Below are 15,295 nucleotides of genomic sequence, written 5' to 3'. Positions count from 1 at the left end.
TGTGCATGTGTGGGTGTGCAGGGGTGTGTGTGGTGTGTGTGTGCACGCGTGTTTGGAGTATGCATGTGTGGGGTTTGTGTGCGTGCATGTGTGTGGGGGTGGGGTGTGTGGGGGGATGTATGTGTGTGTGTGTGCGTGCATGTGTGCATGTGGGGTGGGGTGTTTTGTGTGTGTGGTGTGTGCGCGTGGGTGTGCGTGTGTGTGGGTGTGCGTGTGTGTGCGTGTGTTTGGGATGTGCATGTGTGGGGTTTGTGTGTGTGCGTGTGTGTGGATGTGTGTGTGTGTGTGCATGTGTGTGTGTGGGTGTGGGTGTGTGTGGGCGGTGCAGCAAAGTCCTGACGGATGTCCTGTTTCCCATCCTGCCCCCTTAAAGCCCAGGCTGAGTGCCAGGGCTGGAGTTGGAGGAGTGGCTCCTCAGGTCCTATGGCAGATGCCCTACCTGTGTCAGGTGAGTTCATCCTCTAAGCTGCATCCCTAACTGCTGCTCTGGGAGGACAAAGAGAAAGCCCAGTGGCAGCAGGTCAGGGAAGCCCTGCTGGTCTCTATGTCACAGGGAAGTCACTAGAAGTCCATCCCACCAGCCAGCTCCTCCATGGACTGCAGGGTGCAGCATCCAGCTTCCCCTTAGCAACCGCCTGTGGGATTGGCTTGAGCTGGTCAGACTCTCAAGGGTGTCCCATGCAGAGCTGTGGGCAGCTGCGCAGGCCCAGGTCCCCTGGGGTGGCTCTGAGAACCTGGAGGCTGGGCTGAGAGCAGAAGCTGAGGCCCCCACTGTGGGAGCAGGCAGCCGGGAGAGGGGTGCCCACTCACCCACCACTCCCGGGTGTTTTGAGAAACCTCTGGTGTTACAGCAACTTTTCAAATAGCTATGGCTCATCCCCAGCCTCTTCCTTCTTGGAGATGACCTTCTGCCCTGGGTTCTCATCTCTGTGGAGCAGGTCACCCAGGAAGGCAGGACTGAGGGAAGGCTGCCGCTGGGTGAGGGGCCTCAGCTCTGGCTATGGGCAGAGGGCCACGTGGGATCCTTGCCCATGCACCCTTCATGGAGACTGCTAGCACACAGTGAGTTAACCTTGGTTATTGAACCCAGCCATCTGAGAGCCCCTCTCCTCCACCTTCCCTCTTCCTCCACACACATGGGTGATGGAGTCAAGCCCAGAGATGTTCCTCTGGGAACAGGGTCCCAGAGCCAGTGGCCCTACCGGCAGGCCTACCTATGTGGTGGCAGATCCAGATCCAGATGGCGCGGACCCTCTCCAGGTCACTGTGGGCCTCCTGGATCAGGTCGCTCACCAGCGCGTCCAGGCCGCTCTTGACTGTCACCTGGGAAGTGGAAGGAGTGTGCTACGTCAGGGCCCAGACAAGGGCTGTGAGGAGCCCGGTGCCTTGCCACCTGCAGCCAGCACTGCCCTTCCTCTGGGCAGAGAAGGAGGAGAGGCCCAGAGGCTCAAAGGCTGGGCTTAGGGCAACCTTGATGCGGTCTGGACGCAGTGGGAAGTGCTGACCAGCTGAACCACTGGCTCTAGAGCCATCACATCTCTCTGCAGCAGCTCCTGGGGCCAGTTAAGTGGCCATCCGGGCGCTGTAGCAGCCCCTAGTCATGGTCAACACTACCCAAAGCAATCGACAGATTTAGCACAATCCCTATAAAAGTCCAACAGCCTTTTTTGCAAAAACGAAAAAACCAGTCCTCAAATTCATATGGAATTCTAAGGGGCCTGGAATAGCCAAAACCATTTTGAAAAAAGATGAACAAAGTTGGAGGACACAGATTTCTGGATTTCAAACTTACTTAAAGTTACAGTAATCACAACAGTGTGATATCGACATAAGGGTTATATAGACTAATGAAACAGAACTGAGTCTAGAAATAAACTCATACGTCTATGGCTAATTGACTTTTGACCAGGGTGCCAGGTCCATTCAATGGGGAAAGAATAGTCTCTTTAATAGATGGTACCTGACAACTGGATATCCATATGCAAAAGAAGGAAGTTGGACCCCTACATCATACCATATATAAAAATTAACTAAAAAATAATCAATGACCTAAATATAAGAACTGAAACCGTAAAACTCTTAGAAGAAAACACAGGGGTAAATCGCGGTGACCTTGGATTTGGCAATGGATTCTTTGATATGATACCAAAAGCTCAGGATATAAAAGAAAAAATAGATTAATTTGGCTTCATAACAATAAAAATCTTCTGTGCATCAAAGGACAATATTAAGAAAGTGAAAAGATAATTTATAGAATGGAAGAAAATATTTGCAAATCATATACCTGATAAGGGTTTAATATCCAGAATATATAAAGAACCCGTATAATTCAACAACAAAATGAGAACCTAATTTTAAAATGGGCTTGAATATACATTTCTCCAAAAATATATAAATGGCCAATAGACACATGAAAAGATGCTCAATGTCATTAGTCACTAGGGAAATGCAAATCAAAACCACAATGAAATACTACTCCATACCCACTAGGATGACTATAGTAAAAAAAAAAGGCAATCATAAAAAAATTGGCAAAAATTTGAAGAAATTAGAACCCTTGTACATTGCTGGTGGGAATGTAAAACGGTGCAGCTGCTGTGGGAAACAATTTGTCAGTTCCTCAAAAATTTCAACATGGAATTACCATATGACCCAGCAATTCCACTCCTAGGTATATATACAAAAAGAATTGCAGACAGATACTCAGATACCTGTTCACCTATGTTCATGGGGCAATATTCACAATAGCCAAAAGGTAGAAACAATGCAAGTGCCCATCACAGATGAATGGATAAACAAAATGTGGTATATCCATGCAATGAAATATTACTCATCCATTAAAAGTAATGAAGTTCTCAGACATGTTACAACATGGATGAACCTTGAAAACACAGTGCTAAGTGAAACAAGTCAGACACAAAAGACACAGTGTATGATTCTTACTTATATGAAATACCTAGACTAGACAAATTCATAGAGACAGTAAATAAATTAGAGGTTACCAGGGGCTGGGAGGAGGGAGAATGGGGAGTTATTGCTTAACGGGTACAAAGTTTCTGCTTGGGGTGATTTTGGAAGTAGACAGTGGTGACGGTTGTACAACACTGGGAATGTAATTGATGTCACTGAATTGTACACTTAAAAACGATTCCAATGGCAAATTATATGGCATATGTTTTACCATAATATATAAAAAAAGAGCAAGTTAGGTTTTCTGCATGGATCCTCAGGAGAAAACAGGGCTGGGGTTGCTGGAAAGGCAGCCCTGGCCATGCTCACTCTTTCTAGAGAAGTAGGGGCACCTGTGCGCTTACCTCTGCAATGGTTGCCCGCGCCTCCGTCAGCTCCCACCCTAGGTCCTCCTGACCTAGGAGGTTCCGCCGCTCACACGGGAGCTCCAGAACCCACCCTCTGAGCACAGGAAGACCGCCAGGCCCCTCTGCGTGTCCCCTTGCCCAGCTGCTCCAACACCACAGTCCTGTCTTTGTCCCTCTCCCAGGGCCTAGAAGCACACGTCGCAGGCCTGCATTACAGCCCGGCTGACTCCTGACTTAATCCCCAGCTTCGGTTCTATGGTTTCTGGCCCTTTGGTCCCCACTCACTGCTCTCTGAGGCTGTCCAGCAGCCTGTCCATCCCTTTTGGCAGCCATGACAACATATCCCACCTTGCACAGACTCTGGACGCCCCCCTTCCCTTCCCTCACTCTCGCAGATGACCAGGCCTCAGACTCAACAAGGCCCAGGCAAGACTTCCTTACCAACGAGCCCTCCTCCTCCGCTGGGCTCTCTGCTGGCCTCGGGGCCAAGCCGCCTGCCTTGGCAAAGCTGCCCTTCCTTCCTCAGGCGCTGCCCTCGCTCCGCTGCATCCTCACCTCCTCCTCCCGGGCCTGGCGGCCCCAGCCTCTCCTGTCTGCCGTGTCTCTTCAAAACGCCCCCCAGTCTCCCTCTCAGGACTGCCCACATCTAGTCTCCCTTCCTTGCCAGGCTCCTGTGGGGTCTTCCCTCCACTCCCTCCCCCTTCAACCCCCATTTGCCCTTCAGCCTGCCGGAGCCTGGCCGAGGCCTTCAACCTCCTCTGAGCTGCCCCCCTGGAAGTACGAAGGGCCTCAGTGCTGAGCAGTGGAAGGGAGCCTGTCTAGCCTCGCCTGGCCAGAGTGAACCATGACCGCACCTTCTAGAACACTGACCCTTCCTGGTCTCGCCCGGCCTCAGGTGGCTCCTGGCCCTGCCTTCCCCAAGATGGCACCCTCCCTATGGCTTTAGCTCTTAGCTGAATCTGACGGCTCCCAAAGCAGGGTTTCCAGCCAGACCTCTCCAGGCTAGATACAGCTCCGGGCTCGGCTATCCAGCTGCCCAGGGGTCACCTCCACAGACGCTAGAGCCCACTGCACCCCACACAAACCATCACCCCCGACACGTGCTCCAGCTCCCTCACTCCGCGCGCCGAGAAGCTACCCTGCCTGCCCTCCACCGCTCAGCGCGGTGACTGGGCAAGCCCTGCCCCACCTTTACCTCACTGCACACACACTGGGGAGGGGTCCTTCCCCTCTGCTTCCAGCTCCTCTCCGTTCTCAGTGTCCCTGCTTCATCCAGGGATGCCTCCTCCTGCCAGGACAGCTGGACACCCCCTACTGATGCCCCTGCCTTGAATCAGACTCTCTGATCCGAGCTCCTATCGTCACTCATCAGTTCAGCAAACAAGCTTCCTGAGTATCCACTATGTGCCAACCCCAGGGTGTTTTTTCTAGGACTGTAGACGATCTCCCGGCTTATCGGCCTAGGATTGCTCACCCTGACCTTAGCGACGGGTCCAGCTCCTTAGCTGCTCCAATCAGACTCTCTGTGGTATGGCTCCTGCCTGGCTCCCAGGACCCCAGTGGGTCCCTCGGGCATCAGCTCTTGTAGCTGCCCCTCCCCACACCTGCCCCAGATGTGCCCAGGCCCAGAGGTGTGAGAGCTCAGCCGCCCACGTGTTCAGGGGTGAGGACTGCCGTGGTCATGTGGGTGCTGGCCATCTGCATCTGTGGTCCTCCCCCCATCCTCACGTCCCTTCCTTCATGGGCTGGGGCTGGCAGGGCTCAGCAGCAGCAGTGCCCCAGTGGGCAGGGGAGGACAGGACAGGGCTGGCCGGAGGCGCCTGCCAACAGGGCGGCGCGGGGTGTGTAGCCTGGGGTGAAAGCATCAGGACCGTGGGTGGGGTGGGAGGGTGAAATGGCCTCTGTCCGGGGCCCTTCTGTCCCCCTCCCACATACTGTGGAAAGGCGCTCCGTACTATCCACCCAAGGGACTCAGGATACACTCAGGAGGGGTCTGGGGAGAGCCTTTGCCGCTCTGGTTTGGGAAACTCCAAGCCGCCTTGTGGGGGTGACCATCGCAGGCAGAGGGCCCAGCTCTCCTACCTGTGAGGCATAGGTGTCCAGTTTCTCAAACTGCCGCAGGTCCAGGGGCATGGATTTCAGGCTGGAGCGATCCCAGGGGTAGGCTGGAAACACAAGGAGGTTGGTCAGGGTCTGAGACCGGCCAACGGGACTGCCTGGCCCAGGGCTCCCTGTCTTTTTGAGGAGCTGTGACGGCCTGACCTTCAACATGATTCCCGGACTGAAACACTGCTCTCAAGAGCTAGATCTCTTAGAAGGGCTCCTCGGTCCAACTGGTTTGGGAACCATGGCAACTCCTCTAGTCCTCTGGGAGACCCACAGGGATAGTAAGCAGACCCCAGAAGCCAGCAGTGAAAGAAGTGATGGATTGCACCTCAGTGAATTCAGCAGCCCCAGACGGACTGATGACAGAATCCCTCCTCCCCACCCCACAGTTTCCTGCAGATTCCCTGCTAGCTTTGCCAGGAATGAATGCTCCGTGGGAAGCACCCAGGCAGCGCTGCTTGCCACTGATGTCCTGGCCACGGTGCCCAGGGTGGTCTGAAGGGCACCCGGGTGTGGGAGAGGGCAAGATGGTCCTGGGCCACCTGGATCTCTGTAGGGTGAGGTGCGTTTGGCACCCAGACAGGCTTCTTCCCTTGCCCATGGTCATCTGGAGACTGACCGCTTGCACCCCAAGAAAGTTAAGAGTTCTGGCAACAGGTGCCCAAAGTACAGTGTGGGGGGGCCCTGAGGGAAGCTGGGCCTCAGAATCACTCTTCTACGCACAGCCTTTCTCAGAGGAAGCCAGGACACAGGACAGCCCCAGGCAGCTGCTGCAGGGTTGACTGACCAGTGGTCAGACCAATCCATGGATGGATGGGCAGCAAACCCCTGTCCCAGCCCAGAGAAGAGCCTGGGCTCTGGCTGGGTCTTTCTTATTCAAGGCCCTCTGAGCCAGGCTGACCAAAATCAGGCAAGCTGGATAGGAGGACAGGGCGGGGGTGAGAGGCGGATGGGGCCAAAGGGGCACTGATCCCCTGACTCCAGTGAATCAACTCTCAGCCTGCTATGTCAGGAACCTCTGGGTGCTGGGTGAGTCAGGGGTGCTGGTGGGACCCCAGGACATGCCAGCAAGCCTGGGAAGAGCAGAGTAACATGGGAAAGTGCCTGGTGGGGCTGCACAAGGCCTGGGATCTAGCCCGGTGACCTCCCCCTCACTGGGCAGTGCTAAAGCCAGCAGCCCAGCCTCCGGCGCAATCTATGGGGCACCTGGGAGAGTGAAAGAGACGGTGGATCACGTGGTAAGGTCAGCAGCACTCTTCTCCCTGGGAGGGTGCAGGGTGAGGGTCCTCTGCAGGCAAGCGCAGAGCAGGGGTGCGAAGCCGCTGTGCCCGGTGCGGGGCTGCGCCTGCATGTACCCACACAACCCTCGTGGACTGTGAGAGTCCTTTTTTTTTTCAGTTTAAAAAGAAAAGTAATTTATTAAATGTCTTCAAGTAACTGCGTGAGCTACAGGAAGACCAGAGCAGCAAGTGTAGAGGCTGCATAGCCAGAACCAGGGCTGTAAGTCAGACTGTGGAACTGCGGGGGACAGGATGTTGGAGAGTGTCGCCATTCCCACCGAGATGCGTACAGTGGTTTCCTTGGTGCTATAGACTTGAGAGGTGTGGTGAGAGGGTGGGGACGCCACCAGCGCTGGCTGGAGCTGCTCCACGACCCTCCCTGGGCCAGCATTGCATGTCAGGCAGTGCCAGCTGGTCAGGGAGCTGGTCAACGTCTGGCCACAGAGGAGCTCCCAGCCTCCAGTCAAGTTCAGCCGTCAGGAGCAGGCCACATGGGTCCTTCTGCACTTCTGCACTGCTGTGGGTCCCTTCCTGTTAGGACCCAGGCCTTCGTCCTTCTCAGCCTCAGACTGGATTTGGCCCCCTCTCCCTGCTCCCTCAGTCCCTGCTGACGCCCTGCAGGAGTCCTCGTGGGGGGGGGGTGCGGGGGGGGAGGAGGGTGTGGGGCAGGGAGAGGTGCTGGTCCCTGTGACCTCTGACACATCCAGGATCCGAGGCTGTTCCTCTCCTAAGAGGGGACAGGGTGCGTGGTGGGCAGGCAGGCTGTGCAAACTCTATGGTGAGGCTGTGGCCTCGCCCAGCAACCTAGCATTTTCTTTCTTCATTTTCTGCTCCTCTAATAAGCACCAAGACTCCCTGGACGTCCCCTGCCCCCAGCCTTCTGTCCTGTACAGTCTTACCCTGGAGCTCCCTAGAAGCCCAGCGCCATAGCGGCTCAGTGACTGTCTGGTGCCAGAGCTGGGATTTCTCGCCTCCCATCACTCAGATCACTTCAGGGCCTATCTTGGGTGGTCTACCATGCGGCCCTTGTCCAGCCAGACCCTCAGAAGGGAGGGGGGACACAGCAGGAGGCCCTGCCAAGCTTCCCCCCTTCTTGGTGCCCTCTTCCCCCCACGGACTCTGGTTCCTGCCATCCCCTGACAAGGGCCGTCACAGTGACCTAAGTGGATATGAAGTGGACTTACACATTTAACAAGCGTCAGCTCTGCAAATGAGGTCTCCCCACCCCCATTTCAAAGAAGGATGCTGTTTCTAAAATGGGACTGAAAAACCCTATTATTAAGAAAGTTTTACCCTTTCTTGGTTCCATTCTACAATATCTGAACATTAAGAATATCCACAATGATTTATGCCTCATTAAATTTACTTTCTGAGCAGATTATATAATATTTGAATATGATTTTGCATAAATACATTTTAAACACCAGTGGCATTAACTAAGTTATTCTAATTTTAAAGCAAAACAATGGGAAGAAGTACCAAACTGTACTAAACCTTAGATGCCATCTGGTCTGAGCCGAGGGGGAAACTGAGGCCCAGGGAAGGTGAGTGAGCGCCAAAAGCAGGATTTGAACCCAGGCCGTCTATTACCCATTCGGGATTTCTTCCTCTGCCCCACTCTGCTTATTCTCCTGCCTCCCTCCTTACGGATGCTTGGCATTCCATTTAAAGTTAATACAATTCTGAATTCTGTTTTTAATGTTTCCCATAATGGGCTGCCTTGTTATTGGTGGGGTTTATGCTTTAACTCTGGGATCACATCTAGTGTGTGAGCTTTTTACTTCTCTACCTGTGTCCATGGCAGACGCTGCCAATCAAGCATGATACTCCTGTCCCCTGAGCCCAGAGGTGGCCCCAGACTCCCAGCACAGTGCTCCAGGGAGCCATTTCCAATTGAGCACAGATTGGCTCATGAGGCTAAACCAACTTACCGTCTCAGAGAATGGCTCCAAAGAAGGTACCACAACTTACCGTGGGCGTCTTTCCCTCCAGGCTGCCGGGCTCTTGTGTTTCCATTTTTATCGCCTTGTAAACCTACAATATCCCAAAGGTCAGAAGTAGAGACATTTCAGAAGAAATAGAAATGCAAGCACAGACGATTCTCTGTGTGGGTGTCCTTGTTTCTGATGTCTCCTCTTCACTCTCCCGCTCACAGCCTTCTTGGTCCCATCCCCACCCACCATGGAATTGCTGCTGGGATTGCCCCGGGCTTCCTGCTGAGGAGTAGGGAGGACTGACAGCCAGGGACGGGATGACAAGAAAGAGAAGTGCAGTCTGTGAGCAGAGGGAGAATTTGCTTGGGCATCAAGCCTTGCGATTATTCAGTGGGCCTGCCTGGAGCTCCGTGTTCCTCCCTCCTCTGGACGCTCCTGCCATCTCGGACCACAGATGGGGATCCTGAGAGCACCAGTGAATTCACTACCAGATGACCCCAGGACAAGAACTGACCATGGGCAGCTCATGAAAGGGGGGAGAGGGGAATTATTCCTCGGGAAGGTTCAAGGACAACCAAATCCTATAAATCCAGGACTGTTAAGGCAGAATGGTCAGCAATTGTTATTAGACTCCACAGGCAACAGGAGAGAATTTCCTGCTGATCTGAAGCCAGGTCAGGAAGATGTGGGTCCCTGTTGGAACCAGAAGGAGCCAGAGGTGGGGAAGCCAAGGCAAGTTTTTCTCTGCCCTTGAAGGCCACTGTAGGCCTTCAAATGTACAGAAGGTTGCAAATGTACATAGGCCACTCTGAGAAACAGTGGACCCTGTCTTTCTTACGGCCACATTTTGTTTCCACCTACATTCTTTGGTAGAGTGATGGGGGTTCAAAAGAGTAGCCAGATTTTTTGTGTACTTACTACACCTGGCTTGTGCATTATTGACGATCTCATTTTAGCTCATGACAATCCTATGAGGGATGTTGAATTATTTTCCTCCTTTTATACATGAGGAAATTGAGTCCAAAAGAGAGGTTGAGCCACTTGCCTGAGGTCACACAGCTGGGATCTGAACCCAGCCAGTCAACTCCCAGGGCCTGACCTCTCTACACCTGCCTGCCCTCCCGAGGCCCTGGCTGCTGAGGGCTGCAGGACCAGGCAGCCTTAGAGGAGCTGCCTCGGCCCCCGCCACGAGCAGACATGAAGGTTCACTTCATGAACCTCAGCCTTGGCTGTCCTGCAACCTCCGTTCCTTGGCCGGCATTTCCCCAGGCCCCTGTTTACCCACAGGATGGACAGATGCAGGGAGAGGACCAAGAAGGGAGCAGAGGAGACATCGTGGGCGTGGGTCTGGGCCTGTGCGCACAGCACAGAAGGCAGCCGGGTGCGGTGGTGAAGGGTACAGGCTTCATTAGGACCTGGGTTCTGATCCGCTTCCTAACTGGGTGACTGGCAGCTATTTCACCTCTCTGTGCCTTTGCTGATCTACAAGGTGGGGATAATACTGGTGCATATCAAAGAGTTAAAAACTCATTGAGTGTACAGTGCTTAGCTCTGCGCATGCCACTTTTTAGGCAGTCAATAAATGGTGTCTAAAAACAATAGCACTCGTGTGATGAAATTCATCTTTAGCTAAATGCCTTGTGTTACCCACACCTAATGGCAGAGACTTAAGAACAGGGGTTGTTGAGTGTGGAGAAGAGAGTGCTCAGGATGAAGCTGTCGTGTCTCTGCCTCTTCCCAGTGTGTAGGCCCAGGTCACTCCTCTCCTTCCCCAAGAAGGTGTCCAGGCTGGGCTCTGGCCCTTCCAGCTACCCTCAATCCTCCCTGCCAGCCCTTCACACATGAGTAGCCCTGTACGTACGTACATTTAGCCAAGGAGAACTTCTTGAGCAGCTGGGGCATGGCATCCTGAGGGTGGACCTCCACAGTCAGCTGTGTCCCTGCAGAGGAATAGGGGGTGATATTCTCAGCCAGACGCTGCCAGGAAAGGGTGCAATGTCTCATGACAGATGTTTGATCAATAAAACACAATTGGTTTTAGAGCTTTCTTTTGAATATGCAAATAATTTTTGCATAACCAAAAAACACGAAATAAGCAGACAGTTTCCAGATCTGGGCAAGATGGAGTAAACAAATTCTACCTTGTCTCTCCCACCGAATGCAACTGTAGACATTGGAAAGAATGCATGGGCTAACTCTTTGAGGACTCCGCAAAGTAAATGATAGGCAAATTGGGAAAGAAGATTAGAATTTAAAGCATCATCAGATTGGCAGAGTTGACCATTCCCCAACCCCAACTGTATTACCTAGACTGGACTCAAAGGCAGCCCCAAACCCAGCAGTGCACAATAGATGCAGAGAAAAAGTGCTCTAAGAGAAGCCCTTTCTTTTGGCCTGTGGAGTGAGAAAGGGAAACTCTAAGAGCCAGAGTGTGGGAAATCCCCTGTTGTTTTTTTACCCCTTTTTTCCATTATCTCCTGACTCAGCCTCCAGGGAAGTTCTGCTGGTATCAGTGCAGCAGTGTGTTTGGTGGCCCGGCAGGCACCTAAGACTTTGAGGGGAGGTACCAGTGAAGCTATGAGTCCCAAGAGTGTGGGAGAAAATACTCATTGATTTTTTTTTCCTCTCTTTGTTCTCTGCTGATTGGTTCCAGATGCAGGCAGAATTGTGAGAACTACCCAGAAGAGTGGAGAAACTAAAACCCCAGTTTTGGGGCCAGAGGACTGGGAAGTGGGTCATAAAGAGGAGGGAGCTCAAGAAAGCAATTCCATAAAGTTATGGATGAACTCCTGTGGTCACCTCTTCATGGATGGACCTCATTCATGTTGTGCATGCTTTGATCTCATCCTAAGCATCATATCACAGTCTTTGAGAACTAAACTAGGGGGTAGACCAATGCCCAGACTGGCTGCTGGGTGGTGCATGTGCAGGGCAGATCTGTATAGCATTGCAAAGGCTACAATCCCAAATTACTCAGTATAGAGAAACCCTAGAAAATATCAACTTAAAAAGGAAAAGAAAATCAACAGATGCTAACCCCATGATGATACAGATTTTGGAATTATCAGACAAAGACTTTGAAAGAGCCATGATAACCATGCTCTGAAAAGTGAGGGCAAATAGTTTAAAATAAATGGAAAGATACAAAGTATCAGAAAAATGTAGAAGACATAAAGAAGAAAGAAATAAAAATTTTAGAACTGAAAACTATAGTTGTTTAAAAAATTATCTGGTTATGCTCAATAGCAAAATAGAGATGACAAAGGAAAGAGTCAGTGAACTTGAACATAGATCAATAGGAATTATTAAGGAAAAACAGAGAGAAACAGTGAACAGAGCCTCATGAACTTGTGTGACAATGCCTGAAGATCTAATGTTCATGTCACTGAGATCCCAGAAAGAGAGGAGAAATAGTGTGGTGCAGAAAAAAAAAATATTTGAAGAAATAATTATAGAATAATCAACAAAATAGATAAAACTCTAACCAGAGTGACCAAATAAAAAAGTGGTAAGACACAAATCAGGAATCAAGACACCAATATCAGAAATGAAATGAGTGATATCACTACAGACCCCGTATATATTAAAATAATAATAAGGCAATAGTACACATAACTCTATGAAGAGAAATTCTGCAACTAAAATGAAGTGAACCAATTCCTTGAAAGTTACAAACTACCAAAACTCACCCAATGAGTAGATAACCTGAATTTTCCTATATGTATTTTTAAAACTAAATTTGTAGTTCAAAATTTTCCAAAAACAAACAAACAAAAACCAGACCCAGATGGTTTCACTGGCAAGTTCTAACAAAATTTAAAAAGAAATAACACCAATGACAATTTTTCACAAGATCCTTCAGAAAACAGAAGAGTATCGAATAATTTATATCCTTTTATGATACCAAAACCAGACAAAGACAGTATAAGAAAAGAATATTACAGACCAATATCCCTTATGGACATAAACATAAAAATCCTCAACAAAATATTAGAAAAATAAAATCCAGCAACATAGTAAAAGAATAACATACCACAACCAAGTGTGGTTTACTTTGGGAATGCAAGGCTAATTCAATATTTGAAAATCAATGAATGTAATTCACCATATTAGCAGGCTAAAGAAGAAAACCCACATGATCATACAAACTGATGCAGAAAAAGCATTTGACAAAATTTAACATCCATTCAACAAAACCTCCCAAGAAGCTAGGAATAGAAGGGAACTTCTTAATCTGAAAAAAGGGCATCTACCAAAAACTCAGAGCTAAGAGCATATTTAGTAGTGAAAACTGGAATGCTCTCCCCCTAGGTTTGGGAATAAGGCATGGATGGTCACTCTTACTGTTCCTAATAAACATTGTACTGAAAGTCCTACTCAGTGAAATAGGACAAGAGAAAGAAATAAAAGTCATATAGATCAGAAAGGAAGAAATAAAAGTCTTCTATTCACAGATGACATGTCTGTCTACAAAGAAAAATCCCAAATAATCTACAAAAGAATTTTCTAGAACTAAAAAGTAAGTTTAGCATGGTCACAGGATACAAGGTCAGCACCCCAAAATCAATTATATTTGTATTGGCAATAAGTGATTAGAAATTGAATTTAAAATTACTATTTCTCATATCTCTAAAAATGAAATACTTAAGTATAAATCTAAAAAAAGTGCAGGAACTCTAGGCTGAAAGCTAAAGAATATGATCACACAAATTAAAGAAGACTTAAATAAGTGGGGAAACATATCATGTTCTGAACTGGAAGTCTCAATATTGTCAAGTTGGCAATTCTCCCTAAATTTATCTATAGAGCTAATGCAATTTCAATCAAACTCCTTGCAGGAATTTTATAGATGGTACATATAGGCAAGATGATTCTAAAATTTAGATGGAAAGGTACAGCAACTAGAATAACCAAACTAATTTTGAAAAACAATTAACAGGACTCCAGCTGATTTTAAAATGTACTATAGGACTCCTCTGGTGGCAAAGTGGATGAGAATCCGCCTGCCGATGCAGGGGACATGCGTTTGATCCGTGGTCTGGGAAGATCCCACACGCCATGGAGCAACTAAGCCCGTGCGCCACAACTGCTGAGCCTGTTCTCTGGAGCCTGCGAGCCACAACTACTGAGCCCATGTGCCACAACTACTGAAGCCCGCGCACCTAGAGCCCGTGCTCTGCAACAAGAGAAGCCACTGCAATGAGAAGCCTGCGCGCCACAACGAAGAGTAGCCCCTGCTCGCCGCAACTAGCGAAAGCCGGTGCGCAGCAATGAAGACCCAATGCAGCCAAAAATAAATAAATTAATTAAAATCACTTAAAAAGAATAAAAGATGTACTATAAAGCTAGAGTAGGGCTTCCCTGGTGGCGCAGTGGTTGAGAGTCCGCCTGCTCATGCAGGGGACACGGGTTTGTGCCCTGGTCTGGGAAGATCCCACATGCCGCGGAGCGGCTGGGCCCGTGAGCCATGGTCGCTGAGCCTGCACGTCCGGAGCCTGTGCTCCGCAATGGGAGAGACCACAACAGTGAGAGGCCCGCGTACCGCAAAAAAAAAAAAAAAAAAAAAAAAAAAGCTAGAGTAATCACAACAGTGTGATATTGGCAAAGGGATAGATATATAGCTCAATGGAACATAACAGCGTTAAGAAATAGACCCACGCAAATATGGCAAATTGATTTTTTACAAAAGTGCAAGGACAATCCGATTAGAAAATGGGTAAAAGAATAGATATATCACCAAATAAGATGTTCAACATCTTGTTGTTGTTCAACATGATTAGCCATTAGGAAAATGCAAATTGAAAGCAGAATGAGATATCACGCCTATTAGAAGACCAATACTAAAAAAAATAGTGGCAATACTATATGCTGACAAGTATATGCAGGTGGGATTGTAAAATGATACTGCAGTTTGGCAGTTCCTTATAAAACAAAACATGTACTTAACATATGACTCAACAATTACACTTTTGGGCTTTTATCCCAGAGAAATGAAAACTCATGTTCACACAAAGACATATACACAAATGTTTATAGAAGTTCTATTCATAATCACCCCAAACTGGAAACAACCTAAATGTCCTTCGATGGGTGAATGGATAAACACTTTGTGGTACATCTATATCAAGCTGTACTTCTCAACAATTCTCTTAGGAATGAATGATGGGAGGATGTGACTACAAAGAGTCTGCACAAGAGACTTTTTGGGGTGACAGAACTTCCCTGTATTCTGATTGTGGTGGTGGTGACGTGAATCTGTGCATGTGTTAAAACTCATAGAACTCCACACCAGAAAATCCAATTTTACTGTATGCTAATTTAACTGAAGATAAAAATTTTAAAATACCAACCAAACCCCAAAGTCAAAGCAGAATGAAAACAAAACAAAAACTTGTATGATACAGAAAGATGTAAAAATAGAAGGTGACCCTGAAAAGCAGGATTATAATAAACATGCTTTTTGCATCCTGCTTTCCTCACTTAAGTCTTTACATGTCAGTGAATATAAAGTCATCTTCACAAGTCATCATTTTAAATGGCTGCATAATACTCTGTTCTACAAATGGCTTATAATCATTATAAGCAATCCCTTTTCGTTGGATAGTTAACATTTCCCGTATGTTTTGCTATTTAAACAGTGATGTGATGAACGTTCTGA

General features: G+C 48.9%; 1 protein-coding gene and 1 long non-coding RNA gene across 3 annotated transcripts in view; one reads left to right on the top strand and one right to left on the bottom strand.

The window, feature by feature from the left end:
- The window catches only part of LOC137224407 (uncharacterized), a 224,035-nt gene that overhangs the window by 187,434 nt on the left and 21,306 nt on the right, over nucleotides 1-15,295 (top strand). The gene's annotated exons all lie outside the window — the stretch shown is intronic.
- The window catches only part of KY (kyphoscoliosis peptidase), a 49,537-nt gene that overhangs the window by 20,710 nt on the left and 13,532 nt on the right, over nucleotides 1-15,295 (bottom strand). For both annotated transcript variants that reach the window (XM_067737746.1, XM_067737745.1), the window contains 4 exons: nucleotides 10,503-10,577; nucleotides 8,675-8,737; nucleotides 5,400-5,482; nucleotides 1,215-1,323 (listed from right to left, as the gene is read on the bottom strand). In XM_067737746.1, coding sequence (XP_067593847.1) covers nucleotides 1,215-1,323; nucleotides 5,400-5,482; nucleotides 8,675-8,737; nucleotides 10,503-10,577 — 330 coding nt within the window. The remainder of the gene's footprint in view (nucleotides 1-1,214; nucleotides 1,324-5,399; nucleotides 5,483-8,674; nucleotides 8,738-10,502; nucleotides 10,578-15,295) is intronic.

This window comes from Pseudorca crassidens, chromosome 5 (assembly GCF_039906515.1).
Source record: "Pseudorca crassidens isolate mPseCra1 chromosome 5, mPseCra1.hap1, whole genome shotgun sequence".
NCBI lineage: Eukaryota > Metazoa > Chordata > Mammalia > Artiodactyla > Delphinidae > Pseudorca > Pseudorca crassidens.
Note: the sequence above shows the minus strand (reverse complement) of the source record. Positions and strands in the feature narration are given on the sequence as shown.